Source organism: Physeter macrocephalus, chromosome 4, assembly GCF_002837175.3.
Source record: "Physeter macrocephalus isolate SW-GA chromosome 4, ASM283717v5, whole genome shotgun sequence".
Lineage (NCBI taxonomy): Eukaryota > Metazoa > Chordata > Mammalia > Artiodactyla > Physeteridae > Physeter > Physeter macrocephalus.
Genome location: NC_041217.1, coordinates 89,105,418 through 89,119,454, shown reverse-complemented (window position 1 = coordinate 89,119,454; position 14,037 = coordinate 89,105,418). Strand labels below are relative to the sequence as shown.

Below are 14,037 nucleotides of genomic sequence, written 5' to 3'. Positions count from 1 at the left end.
CAATTTTCTGCCCAACTGGGTCTCATACATCATGTAATGTTTCCATTGTTTCTCATTTCAATTACTATATCTGATTCTTTTTGAAATATGCCCAAACAAGAGTGACTTGTTTTCCTTTTAGACTTTTATTCCCCCTTTTATTTCTTCAACCATATTAAACATACAATTTTGAACTTAGTGTCTGATAATTCCACTATCTCTTGTCTTTGTGGGTCTAATTCTGCATTTTATTGTCTCTGCTGACTTTTGCTTAAGGTGGGTTTGTTTCCTCATAAATATAATTATTCCAAATTGTAAATTTATAATCCCTGGGACTTTATCAGTAGAAATCCTTTGAGGAGCCAATCTAGAGAGAATCTGTACTTGCATTGGGAACACAATCAATGTGGAATCATTTTATACTATGTTTCTTTTTAAAAATTTTATTTTATATTGCAGTATTGCTGACTAACAATGTTGCGTTAGTTTCAGGTATACAGCAGAGTGATTCAGTTATACATATACATATACAAGTTCTTTTACCATTTAGGTTATTACAGAATGTTGAGCAGAGTTCCCTATGTTATACAGTAGGTCCATGTTGGTTTTCTGTTTTAAATATAGCAGTGTGTAAATGTCAATTCCAAACTCCCAATCTATGCCTCCCCCCCACTGTTCCCCCCAGTAACCATAAATTCATTCTCTACCTCTGTGAGACTGTTTCTGTTTTGTAAATAAGTTCATTTGTATCATTTTTTTAGATTCCACATATAAGCGATATCATATGATATTTGTCTTTCTCTGTCTTACTTCACTTAGTATGATAATCTACAGGTCCATCCATGTTGCTGCAAATGGCATTATTTCATTGTTTTTAATGGCTGGGTAATATTCCATTGTATATATATATATATATATATATACACCACATCTTCTTTATCCATTCATCTGTCAGTGGACATTTAGGTTGCCTCCATGTCTTGGCTATTGTAAATATTGCAACAATGAATATTGGGGTGCATGTATCCTTTTGAACCATGGTTTTCTCTGGATATGTGCTCAGGAGTGGGATTGCTGGATCATATGGTAGCTCTATTTCTAGCTTTTTAAGGAACCTCCATATGGTTCTCCATAGTGGCTGTACCAATTTACATTCCCACCAAGAGTGTAGGAGGGTTCCCTTTTCTCCACACCCTCTCCAGAATTTATTGTTTGTAGACTTTTTGATGATGGCCATTCTGACTGGTGTGAAGTGATGTCTCATTGTAGTTTTGATTTGCATTTCTCTGATAATTAGTGATGTTGAGCATCTTGGGATGTACCTCTTGGACATCTGTGTATCTTCTCTGGAGAAAAGTCTATTTAGATCTTCTGCCCATTTTTTGATTGGGTGATTTGTTTTTTTTTTTATTGAGCTGCATAAAGTGTTTATTTTGGAGACTAATCCCTTATCGGTTACATCATTTGCAAATATTTTCTCTCATTCTGTGGGTTGTCTTTTTGTTTTGCTTATGGTTTCCTTTGCTGTGCAGAAGATTTTGAGTTTAACTGGGTCACATTTGTTTATTTTTGTTTTTATTTCTATTACTCTAAGAGATGGATTGAAAAAGATATTGCTGCAATTTATGTCAAAGAGTGTTCTGCCTGTATTTTCCTCTAAGAGTTTTATACTATCCAGTATTACATTTAGGTCTTTTTTTTTTTTTTTTTTTGCAGTATGCGGGCCTCTCACTGTTGTGGCCTCTCCCATTGCGGAGCACAGGCTCCGGATGCACAGGCTCAGCAGCCATGGCTCACGGGCCTAGCCGCTCCGCAGCATGTGGGATCTTCCCAGACTGGGACACGAACCCATGTCCCCTGAATCGGCAGGCAGACTCTCAACCACTGCACCACCAGGGAAGCCCTACATTTAGGTCTTTGATCCATTTTATTTTTGTAAATGGTGTTAAAGAATGTTCTAATTTCATTTTTTTACATGTAGCTGTGCAGTTATCCCAGCACCATTTATTGAAGAGGCTGTCTTTTCTCCACTGTATGGTCTTACCTCCTTTGTCATAGACTAATTGACCATAGAAATGTGGGTTTACTTCTGGGCTTTCTATACTATCCCATTGATCTATATTTCTGTTTTTGTGCTAGTACCATACTCTTTTGATGACTGTAGCTTTATAGTATAGTCTGAAGTTAGGAAGCCTGATTCCTCCAGCTCCGTTTTTCTTCTCAAGATTGCTTTGGCTATTTGGGGTCTCTTGTATCTCCATACAAATTTAAAAAATTTTTGTTCTAGTTCTATGAAAAGTGCCATTGGTAATTTGATAGGGATTGCAATGAATCTGTAGATTGCCTTGGGTAGTAGAGTCATTTTGACAATATTGATTCTTCCAATCCAAGAACATGGTATGTCTCTCCATCTGTTTGTGTCATCTTTGATTTCTTTCATCAGTGTCTTATAGTTTTCAGAGTACAGGTCTTTTGCCTCCTTAGGTAGGTTTATTCCTAGGTATTTTATTATTTTTGATGTGATGGTAAATGGCATTGTTTCTTTAATTTCTCTTATCTTTTGTTGTTAGTGTATAGAAATGCAACAGATTTCTGTGTATTAATTTTGTATCCTGCAACTTTACCGAATTCATTGATGAGTTCTAGTAGTTCTCTGGTAGCATCTTTAGGATTTTCCATGTATAGTATGATGCCATCTGCAAACAGTGACAGTTTTACTTCTTCCTTTCCAATTTGGATTCATTTTATTTTAGTTTTCCTCTATCACTGCTGTGGCTAGGATTTCCAAAACTATGTTGAATAAAAGTGGCAAGAGTGGGGGCTTCCCTGGTGGCGCAGTGGTTGAGAGTCCACCTGCCGATGCAGGGGACACAGGTTCGTGCCCCGGTCCAGGAAGATCCCACATGCCGCAGAGCGGCTGGGCCCGTGAGCCATGGCCGCTGAGCCTGCGTGTCTGGAGCCTGTGCTCTGCAACGGGAGAGGCCACAGCAGTGAGAGGCCTGCATACCACAAAAAAAAAAAAAAAAAAAAAAAGTGGCAAGAGTGGATATCCTTGTCTTGTTCCTTATCTTAAAGGGAATGCTTTCAGCTTTTCCTCATTGAGTAATGATGCTAGCTGTAGGTTTGTCATATATGGCCTTTATTATGTAGAAGGCATCCACACTGGTCTTTTCATATTTTCTATTTCCTCGTGGTTCAGTCTTAGGAGATTGTAGCTTTCTAAGGATTTGTCCATTTCTTCTAGGTTATCCATTTTATTGGCATATAGTTGCTTATAATAGTCTCTCATGATGCTTTGTATTTCTGTGGTGTCAGTTGTAACTTCTTTTTCATTTCTAATTGTATTGATCAAAGCCCCTTCCCTTTTTTTCCTGATGAGTCTTGCTAAAGGTTTATCTATTTTGTTTAACTTTTCACAGAATCAGCTTATAGCTTCATTGATCTGTACTATTGTTTTCTTCATCTCTATTGCATTTATTTTTGCTCTGATCTTTAGGATTTCTTTCCTTCTACAAACTTTGGGTTTTGTTTGTTCTTCTCTCTCTAGTTACTCTAGGTGTAAGTTTAGGGTGTTCATTTGAGGTTTTTCTTGTTTCCTGAGGTAAGACTGTATTGCTATAAACTTCCCTCTTAGAACTGCTTTTGCTGTGTCCCATAGGTTTTGGATCACTGTGCTTTCATTTTCATCTGTCTCTTGGTATTTTTTGATTTCCTCTCTGATTTCTTCAGTGATCCATTGGTTGTTTAGTAGCATATTGTTTAGCTTCCACGTGTTTGTGTTTTTTTACAGTTTTTTTTCCCTGTAGTTGATTTCTAATCTTATAGTGTTGTGGTTGGAAAAGATGCTTGATGTGATTTCAGTTTTCTTAAATTTACTGATGCTCGCTTTGTGGCCCAGCAGGTGATCAATCCTGGGGAATGATCCATGTGCACTTGAGAAGAATGTGTATTCTGCTGCTTTTGGATGGAATGCTCTATAAATATCAATTTAGTCCATCTGGTTTAATGTGTCATTTAAGACCTGTGTTTCCTTATTGATTTTCTGTCTGAATGATCTGTCCACTGACAAAAGTGGGGTGTTAAAGTCCTCCCCTATTATTGTGTTACTGTTGATTTCTCCTTTTATAGCTATTACTATTTGCCTCATATATTTGGGTATATATATATTTATAATTGTTATATCTTCTTCTTGGATTGATCCTTGCTCATTATGTAGTGTCCTTCTTTGTCTCTTGTAATAGTCTTTATTTTAAAGTCTATTTTGTCTTATATGAGTATTGCTACTCCAGCTTTCTTTTGATTTCCATTTTCATGGAATAACTTTTTCAGTCCCCTCACTTTCAGTCTGTATGTGTCCCCTAGATCTGAAGTGGCTCTGTTGTAGACAGCATATATATGGATCTTGTTTCTGTATCCATTCAGCCAGTCTTATGTCTTTTGTTTGCAATATTTAATTCATTTATGTTTAAGGTAATTATCGATATGTATGTTCGACTATGTTTCTAGCTTAGTATTATTTAGGTCACAAAGCTAGTATGAATTCTAACCCATGTGGGTGGTTTTGGGATCTAAAGTTAAGAATTCTTAGGGGAGAGAGACTTTTTTTTTCTGTTCCCCACCAAGATCCAAGATGAAGACAGGCATATCTTCTCCTGTGGGATAGTTTTCTTCTCGTTCACCCACTGAGGGCTCTGCGATTCACAGAGAGACACCCAAGTTTGCACTGTGCTTTAGCTCTAGGCTTTCTCTCCAGTAACCGTATTGCCAGAAATGAAATTGTCTCTTTTATGTTCCTCCTGTGTTTTTCCTCTTTCTGCTTAGCTTCATTCACCTAACTTAACCTACAGCCAACAAATGAATCTATAATTTCATTAACTAAAGCAGTAAAATTTTAATAGCTATTTATTAACTTTAAGCTATAAAAACAATCATATTTGGTTGGTAGTTCTACCCATAATTACGTGTTCCTCTACAACTCTTTATCAGCTAAAATTGTACGCACATTTCTTTTTCTAGTAACTAACCAGATCACCAAATATCATTCACTATGATCCTATAAGCTGATTTAATTACTATCTGCCATTGTTAATTACCTACATTTAGTTAGGAACTTTTGCTTTTTCACTTCTTTGTTCATTCATACAACAAAAATTTATTAAATACCTACTATGTGCCAGACTATTCCTAAAATAAAACTTCAAATGCTTATTCTAAGCTATATTCAAGGAGCTGTGAAAAGAAAACAGTACATGGTATATGAATGCTTAATAGTTTTTTTTATTGGAGTATAATTGCTTTACAGTGTTGTTAATTTTTGCTGTACAATGAAGTGAGTCAGCTATATGTATACATATATCCCCTCACTCTTGGGCCTCCCTCCCCCACCCCCCCATCCCACCCATCTCGGTCATCACAGAACACCAAGCTGAGCTCCCTGTGCTAGGTTCCCAAAATCTTTATGTTAATTTTCTGCTACGTGCCTACATATTAATATCAGTTCTTTAAGCATAGGAAGCTTTAATCTTATTCATATAAATGACAGAAAACTAGCTAAAGAATCATTTTTGCGTATCTAATTAAATGAGAGTGGTATGACATTTCAATGATTTTTTTCAAGATTACAACATAACCTGAATAATATGTGGCATTAGATCATAGAACCAACAGAAATAGCAAGAGCTTTTTTTTTTTTTCTGATTCCCTTTGCTTTTGAAATTAATTAAGCTTGAATGAGTGGAGTAAATTATTCTTCAGACTACATCTGAGGTTAAGGATGGTAGACATTCCCATTTATAATATTAAAAAGAATGTTCAGTTTAGAAAACTGGGAAGGACTGAAATAAAGCAAGCAAGATAGTTCAAGAAGGTTGTTTTTCGCACAAACCAATAACTCCATTGTATTAGTAAAATAATTTCATTTAATTAGAGTTAAGAACTTGAAAAGTGTCACAGAAAAATCTACCCCAAACACCAAATTACGATGATAAAATAACATCACCCTAAACAGAAATTTATAAATTTCATAAAGCACAGGAGAGTACATTTTATGTTATATTCATCCATAATAATATTTGAGTAAATATTCATTCTTCTTGTATCTGCCTAACGTGTTTGATGTTTTCAGAAAATGACATTACAACACTAAATAAACAGTTATGACAAACTAAAGCACAGAAAAATATATTAAGAGATTTGACTGAAGAATCTGCGGACGTTCATGCTTTCTAGCAGGCTTTCAAACACACTAGTTGAAGTGTGCAATCTCTCTGTAACCCAAAGTGACTGGAAATATATTAGACCATACCATTCTTACCTCAGAGGGAAAAGGGAAGTTAATACATCTGATCAGTAGCTTTAGTTTATTCCTTCTAAAACCTTATAAAAATGTTAATTTTGTAAATTATACTAAGTAAAATTTTCCTGTTGCATGTATTCCCTTAACATTTAAAAATATTTTCTGACAATGGAATCAACATAATTTTGGAATATGTTATTAATAAGAAAATATTAATAGAATTAATGAGGGGCCAGACTAGTATCCTTTGTACTTTCTTGACAATTCATTACAGCATCAAAAAACAAAGTAGAAAGAAATAAAATACTCACACATGGGCAAGGCTTGACAGCATCACTAGGAAAACATCCAACCTCTCCAGATGTTAAATTTCTACCCTAAATTAGAAAAAAAGATGCCAGTGTTGAGAACAAATTTACTATAATGATGATCCCTTAGCAGTAGATGCATAATGTTGTCGGTTGGGATCCTCAGAATTACTTCCACATTGTATGCAGTCCTAAGCATTAACTGACTATGGCTCAGGAAAGGAAGCATAAGCAGAAAGGTTTTAAAATTGTTAAACTTTACATATGGCTTCAGATCACGATTATAAAATAAGAGTTCAAGTTTGACTTTCCAATCTACCATTCAATTTTGTTAACTTCACACCCTTCAATCCTATAACAGAGATAATGGCATACTATATCTTTCAAATTTATATTCATAAATACAAGTAGATCACATTGGTTTTGTGTAAGCTCATAATTAATTAGGATATTGGTATCCCTAACAGAACTCATGAGAATGTTCCTCCAACAGGATGAGACATTTCAAGACGTGGAAATGGAAAACAGAGCATAATATGACATTTTAGATGATTTTCAAATTTAAGAGAAAGAAACAGCATATTGATTAAGGGAAGGGGACAGTTAAGATGTTGGAGGAAAGGATTAGGACTCAAAACGCCATTGTAAATGAGAAAAGAGGGAAGAAATTAACAATAAGAAAAGAATTTATTCTTGGGGACCTTTAGTCAAATTCCTCTTTAAAACAATCTCATGACACAATTTTTTCCCTTTTCTAGAAAGACAAACTGTACTCAAAACATACTGCAACAATAAGAACATGTAATTTAAAAGTTCTTGTGAGATTATTTCTTGTTGTCCAGATATTGGGCTTGTTTTTATTTGCTATTTAACCATTGCTTGCTTCTCAGTAGCTCAGATGAATAAGTTGCATTATAATTGGATGCTACATGCTCTATTATTTTTGACAAAGAGTGTAACAAAAACCGATCAGAAAACATCTCCCTCTTGAAGTAGTATCGCTTTGTTCCCACAGATCTTGGCTATGAGTTTGTGGAGGAAATTTTAAAAAGTGGGAATCTAGAATTCAAGACAATGATGAGGAGGAAGACGAGGAGAAAAGGGAAGACAGGGGAGGGGAGAGTGGGAGAGAGAGAAGGTAAGTGGAGCAGAAAAGGGGGAAGCGTCATAGGTATGGGGAAAGGAGGGGGGAAAGAGAAGAGGAAAGGGTGGGGTTAGGATAGAAGGAGATCAATTACATAACCAAGCAAGAAGAATATAATAATTTTGGCCAGGTTCTCAAACCACATTGCACTTGCATATTAGGGAAAAGGTAAGTAAACAAGTGGGGTATTCATTCATTTAGTCAACAAATACAGTTATCTCATGTTTGGTTAGACACTGAGAAAAATGCAAAAATTCATAAAACTGTTCTTGTTTTCCCCTATATTTTCAGAAGATATGTATACACCTAATTATAATACAGAGTAGAAAGGGCTAAATACTGAAAGAGGTACAGGAGATGCTATGGAAATTCAAAAGCTAAACTGAGTATTGGGGGTTTGCCTGAAAGCTACATGGAAGACGGGGCACATGAATGTAAAATGTGCAGGGTTTAAACAAATAGAGATGGAAATGGAGAACATTCTGAAAACAAAATACATCATGAGAAAGGCATGGGGCTAGGAAATTACAGGATGTGCATGGGAAATGCAAATCGTTCCCTTTAAGTGGAGTCTAATAGTGAGTAACATTTATTGTACCCCTAACTGTATGCTAGACACTGCCCTGAGTGTTTCATTTAGTCCTTACAATAATCCTTTGTGGTAGGTCCAACTACTATGCCTATTTTAAAGGTGAGAAAAATGAGACATAGAGGAGTTAAATGATTTGCCCATGATCACAGAGCCAGTAAGTGACAGAACCAGAATTCAAATTCAATTGTTCTAACTTCAGAGCTTTGCACTGCTTCTCGCTACAGTGTAAGACTCATAAAGGGGGACAGTAGAAAGAAAGCTAAAAGGTACTAAGGAACAAGTTTGACAGTGATATCTGAATTTATCATTGGCCATGGGGTTTCAATAAAGGGGTTATATTATATTTTAGAAGAACTAACCTGGCATCAGTATGCAAGCTGGCTTATAGATGGGCATGACTTTGTAGGTGAGAATAACATTAAAGAAATGGTGTCATAGAAAGGGAAGGAGGCCTGGAGGAGGGGAAACAGGTGCTAGAGACATCATTTAACTACAGTGTTTGGTACCTGCCTATGGATTAGATACAGGAAGAGAAGACTATGGGAGTTAAAGATTGGGGGAAAAGTCAAGAATGGAGGTGATCCATCCAGGTACACAGATTTAGATGGCAGTCATATAGAGGGGAAACTTGAAATCATAGGAGCAAGAATGTGGAAGGAAATGTAGATAGAAGAAAACAGCACTTAGAGAAATTAGTCTAATTAGAAGGCAGGAAGGAACCACCAGGAGGGAGGAGAATCAGACACTAGAGTGTGATGGCAGCACAGTAACTATAAGGTTTGAATGAAATGTTCCTTTCATTCAACTGTATTTACTCAGTGCTTGTTGGTGCTTTATTTTAAGCATGACACTGAGATACAAGTAAGTAAGTATAATATTTGGGGACTATATGACTAGCTAGACCCTTATATAAATATAAATGCACCGCGATGCTACCTGAGTAGAAAATATAAGGGTGTGCAGGTGGGAACCATGTACTGACCAAGGCTCATAAGTGAAAAGGATAAGGGTGATTGTTTTAAAGTAAAATAAGACCTCTGAGAGTACACCAAAGGAGGTAAGTCTGTTTTTTCAGGGGAAAGGCCTAAGCAAGAGCTTTATAATGGTTTTTTTTAAAACCTATATTTGAAGATGTATCAACAAATTGGAAAACTTTGGCAGTTATAAGAACGGTGAACTGTCAATTCCTATTCTTCATCAGCAAAAGAACAAAAGGTCTTACTCTGTTGAATGCAGAGTTTGGGAAAAGCAGTGATATTCTGTGACAGTGCATTTAACACTATTGGAGAACTCCCAGGAGAAGGAATTTTTCTCACTAAGCAGACTACTAACAACATTCTGAATTTTTTCCTTAATGAAATGCCCTAGCAGTGCAGGCTACATTTCCTTAATGGTCACAGGCATCCCTTAGATGACAAAGAGGTGAGAAAGAATTTAACATATCTTAACAGACAGATAGATGAATAAAGTTACATTTCCTCACTAATTTCTATGAGATGTCAGTTTCAGCTATGGGAGATAATATGTGCTATACTTAATGATTTTCCACTTATAAGGCAGTAGCCATCCTACAACATTTGGAAGATTAAAAAACAAAGTAGTGTGTAGGTGGGGTGTCTTTGGTTCCCTGGTGGTTGTGTGTGTGCTGTGCATTGATCATTCATTAATACTAATGGGCGGAGCAGCTATCAATCCCCTACGCATGGATGGGACTGCAGACTGTAGCTATGAAATCAACCATTTTCAAAGGCAATGATTTTGTTCACTTTATGTGATGATCTATTTATGAAATTTTTACTAACCTTGATAAGAGACATGTAGCTGAATTTCCTTTTTCTTTTCTTTTCCTGTGTGGGCATTTTATTCTGGGTCAGATAATCAACTTGTCATTCCTTTTATGCCTATTAATTACAAATGCCAGAGATAGGGAGTCATCTTTTCGTTATCCTCCTGTCTGATGTTTGTTTTTGTGAGTCCCTTAACATCTTCAAGGTCAACTTGAAAACATTTACAGTTATGTGTCATCTGATGTACCATACAGTGCTATCTTTATATGCATTTAGTCTACAGGGCATTCTCTACATTATGTGATGGGACTTTTGTAAATCTAACAGTACAGTTTGGGTCATTCTTATGAAAATATTCTCTTTGGAAAGTACCTGAGAGAATAGGTTTTGGGCTGTATATGGTAAGAAAAGATGCACCTTTATAGCTTTCATTAAATAAATTGGTGCAGACATAAAACAATATTAAATTATAATTCATAAAATAATCTTTTTTCCTGAAAAGCAAATTGCTTCCTGTATAAAAATGGATCAAACTGAAAATTGACAACTATCTCTGAGATTCCTGAATGTCCCAAATATAAATGCATATTCAGACACTTATTCCTAACTTACCTTTGGTTATAACGATTTTTCATTTTTCTTCAATAGGAAACTACAGGGAATCATAATGAATTAAAACTACTTAGAAATGCTGGTAGAAATGATATTTACAATCTACCTATATGGAGAAAAGCATTAATGTATGCTAGAATGGCAGAGCTAAAACTGCATTTTTAAACTCATAAACAAGGATGGCTGAAAATGATAGAAAATATCCTCCAAAAATCTTAATCGTAAATTGCTTGGCTCCTAACTTTGTACAAAGGAGAAAAAATTGCTTTAAGAAAAATACAGAGTGTCTTTTCCCTGTGGCTCATTTATCCCCTTAATACCACCTGGATTGGAGCTTTAATGCACTCCTGGAATAGCACTGAACAATTTGAAACAGATGTGGAAAGCTGAATGTGAAAGGGACAGATTAATGGTTATTTATGAAAGATTGGAAGTTCTCCCAAGTTACAATGCCCTAAACACTTTCAATGTATGCATGATGGTGCTGTGGAGATTACTAAGCGATTTATCACACATGGGTAAGGGCCAGAGCAACTGTCACTCTGGCCAGTCACTCTCTCACTGTCAGAAATACACAGTCTGCCATGGGGGGCGGCAGAGGGGAGATGTACAGGGTGGCCATGAATTATGGGAATACAGGTGAATATACAAATTAATTTACTGAATGGATGGATAGCTTTTAGCAAGCACTACTTTGGGAATTATTCTGACCGGCTTCTTTTTTTTTTTTATTCTTCACTTTTTGTGAGTACGTGAAATGGAACCAAAGGACCAGAAAAGGAGAGAAGACCACGACAAAGAACCTGTCTGAAATTGGCCTTTGGTAAGGAATGATCTCTGATCATAGCTGCAGCCACACTGTATCCAGTGTCATCAGTTAGATATATATCAGTGTTAGTTGTTGGAAAACAGAAAAAGGCAGTATCAGACAGCAGGGATGTGGCATCAGAAGAGCTCATTCTCTTCCAAGCTCTGCTATAAAAATCTGTGCAACTGCACGCAAGGCTCAGTGATAAGGATGAGGACGAGATCTGCCACACAGGCCTCACCAGGGTGTTACAAGGATCAAAGAATTAACATATGTGAAAGCACTTGGTAAATGCCAATAAAATCCCTATTTTTTTTCTACAATATTGCTTTTTGATTTATCTCAATGTTTTTACTTCTAAATTTTCATTTTTTTGGTTGGCCTATTCACATGTCATTAAAATAGAAATACCTGGTTCTGCGTATAATCCCACCATCTTCCTTATTTATATTTATGCAAGTTTGCTAAGCCACAAGTAACAGACTCTCATATGTTTCACCTGACTAGGAATTAATTGCACTGCAGACAGTCCATTTCTTTATCTCAATGCTTTCTTGCTAGTACACACATTTTTTTCATTGTTAATTGCTTCTTGTATGTTGAGTAAGGTAAGAAACACATTTTTCTACCGGTGAACACCTTGAAAATTTGCCAGACGTAATTGCATATGGTTATACTGAATGGTCATGACAGTGAATTCCAAAATATTCATGCACACACACACAGGAACAAAACCATAAACCATGTGCTTTTACCATTTCTCAGTCAAAAGAGAACAGGGTCTTTAACAGGGTCCAATGTGTAAACAGTAAACACGAGGTTTTTCAGAAGGCTGTATGAAACTCACATCCTGGTATAGTTCATCTGTAGGTAAGTGGCTGTCATAAGCTTAGCATTCTGAATAACTTAAAAAAAACTTGCATCTTGATCTAGGATCTTTGAAATTAAACTTATCTTCACTTTGTAAAGGTTTATAATTGCATCGAGTCATCAAAATATATGATAAAGGCCTCTTATATTTGATGGTTTTTCCAATGCATACAAAATTGTTTACGTTTACTATATCTCTGAAATTTTGGCAGACAAAAGTGTCAAAAACTAAAAAAGAAAAGAATTGTGAAATGTACGCTAAGAAAAAACCCACTAAAAAGCCATAAGCTGTATTTCTACACTTACTTATTAGATGTGAGATGAATATAACAGCAGAATAAGACTTGAGACTGCAGAATATTTTTCTTGCTATCCAAAAAATATATTTTGTGAGGTTCCTGGATTTCTCCAGCAGGGAAGGGAACTCTCTAGTTATAGGTGTCTTGAGGCTTTTTCTCCAGATTCTCACTGGCTAAGACACTATACTATACACAGTGCAATCTTGAATCAAAATCTTATACCTGATGAAAGAAAAATCAGCAAGCAAAAACCAATCTGCATGTAGGTAAGCCAAATCCTAAGTGGTTACTCAATACAAAATCTGGAAAGAAAAACACAGTTCTGCCACATCTTGGAAGAAATCCTATTTGGGGAGAGGCCACATAGTCCCCAAAATAAATCAGGATTACCAAAGGTCCAAAATATAGATATTTGTTTTTCTACTTCTAACAATTGATGAACGTTTTCTTATCCTTGGTGATTTTAATTTTAAGTAATCACAAAGGAAGTATTCTGAGTAATAGCACCTTACAGATTATATGCTCATGGCAGCATTAGGCATTTTTAAAGAAATTACTCTTCTACTAAGAACAGAATTAGTATTTTAATGAAAAGTGTTTTGGCTTCTTAATATGGATTTCTTAATATTTACACTATGCTAGGTATCAGGAGATTAAAAATGAATAACATGGCTACTGTCTTCAAGGATCCCATTCAGATCATGTCTTAACTAGCTTTTGATTTGGTTATTTCCATAGAGTTTTATAGAATTTTGCATCAGAAATAAAACTTTTGTGGTAATATTGATAATTTGATAGGTATAGAGAATCAGGAGCCCAGTATTCTCTTCCTGGCTTTTAGATCTTCAGTAAGTCATTTAATCATTCTTGGCTTCAATATTCTCACCTGTAAATTGACAGACTTTTTCTTTTTTTTTTTTGTGGTACCCGGGCCTCTTGTGGAGCACAGGCTCCGGACGCGCAGGCTCAGCGGCCATGGCTCACGGACCCAGCCGCTCCGCGGCATGTGGGATCTTCCCGGACCAGGTCACGAACCCGCGTCCCCTGCATCGGCAGGCGGACTCTCAACCACTGCGCCACCAGGGAAGCCCTAAAATGACAGACTTTTACCCATGAATTTCTGAGGTCTCTTTTACTACTAAAGTTCTTTCTTTATATGATCATGTTTCCCAAGTCCCTACGGTTCTCTGTTCAGTTACTGTTACTAAGAAATATCTGATCTACAAATTCTTAATCAGGGATACTATGTGTCAGTAATTTAATCTGGTTGTACTTATAGAAGAGAAGAGGGCTTCCCTGGTGGCGCAGTGGTTGAGAGTCCGCCTGCCGATGCAGGGGACACG

The 14,037-nt window shown here is 36.2% G+C and overlaps 1 protein-coding gene across 1 annotated transcript in view; it reads right to left on the bottom strand.

Annotated features, from left to right (window-relative positions):
• Window positions 1-14,037, bottom strand: part of VAV3 (vav guanine nucleotide exchange factor 3) — a 423,978-nt gene that overhangs the window by 51,286 nt on the left and 358,655 nt on the right. The window contains exon 21 of the mRNA XM_024119713.3: window positions 6,586-6,651. Within this exon, the coding sequence (XP_023975481.3) occupies window positions 6,586-6,651 (66 nt within the window). The remainder of the gene's footprint in view (window positions 1-6,585; window positions 6,652-14,037) is intronic.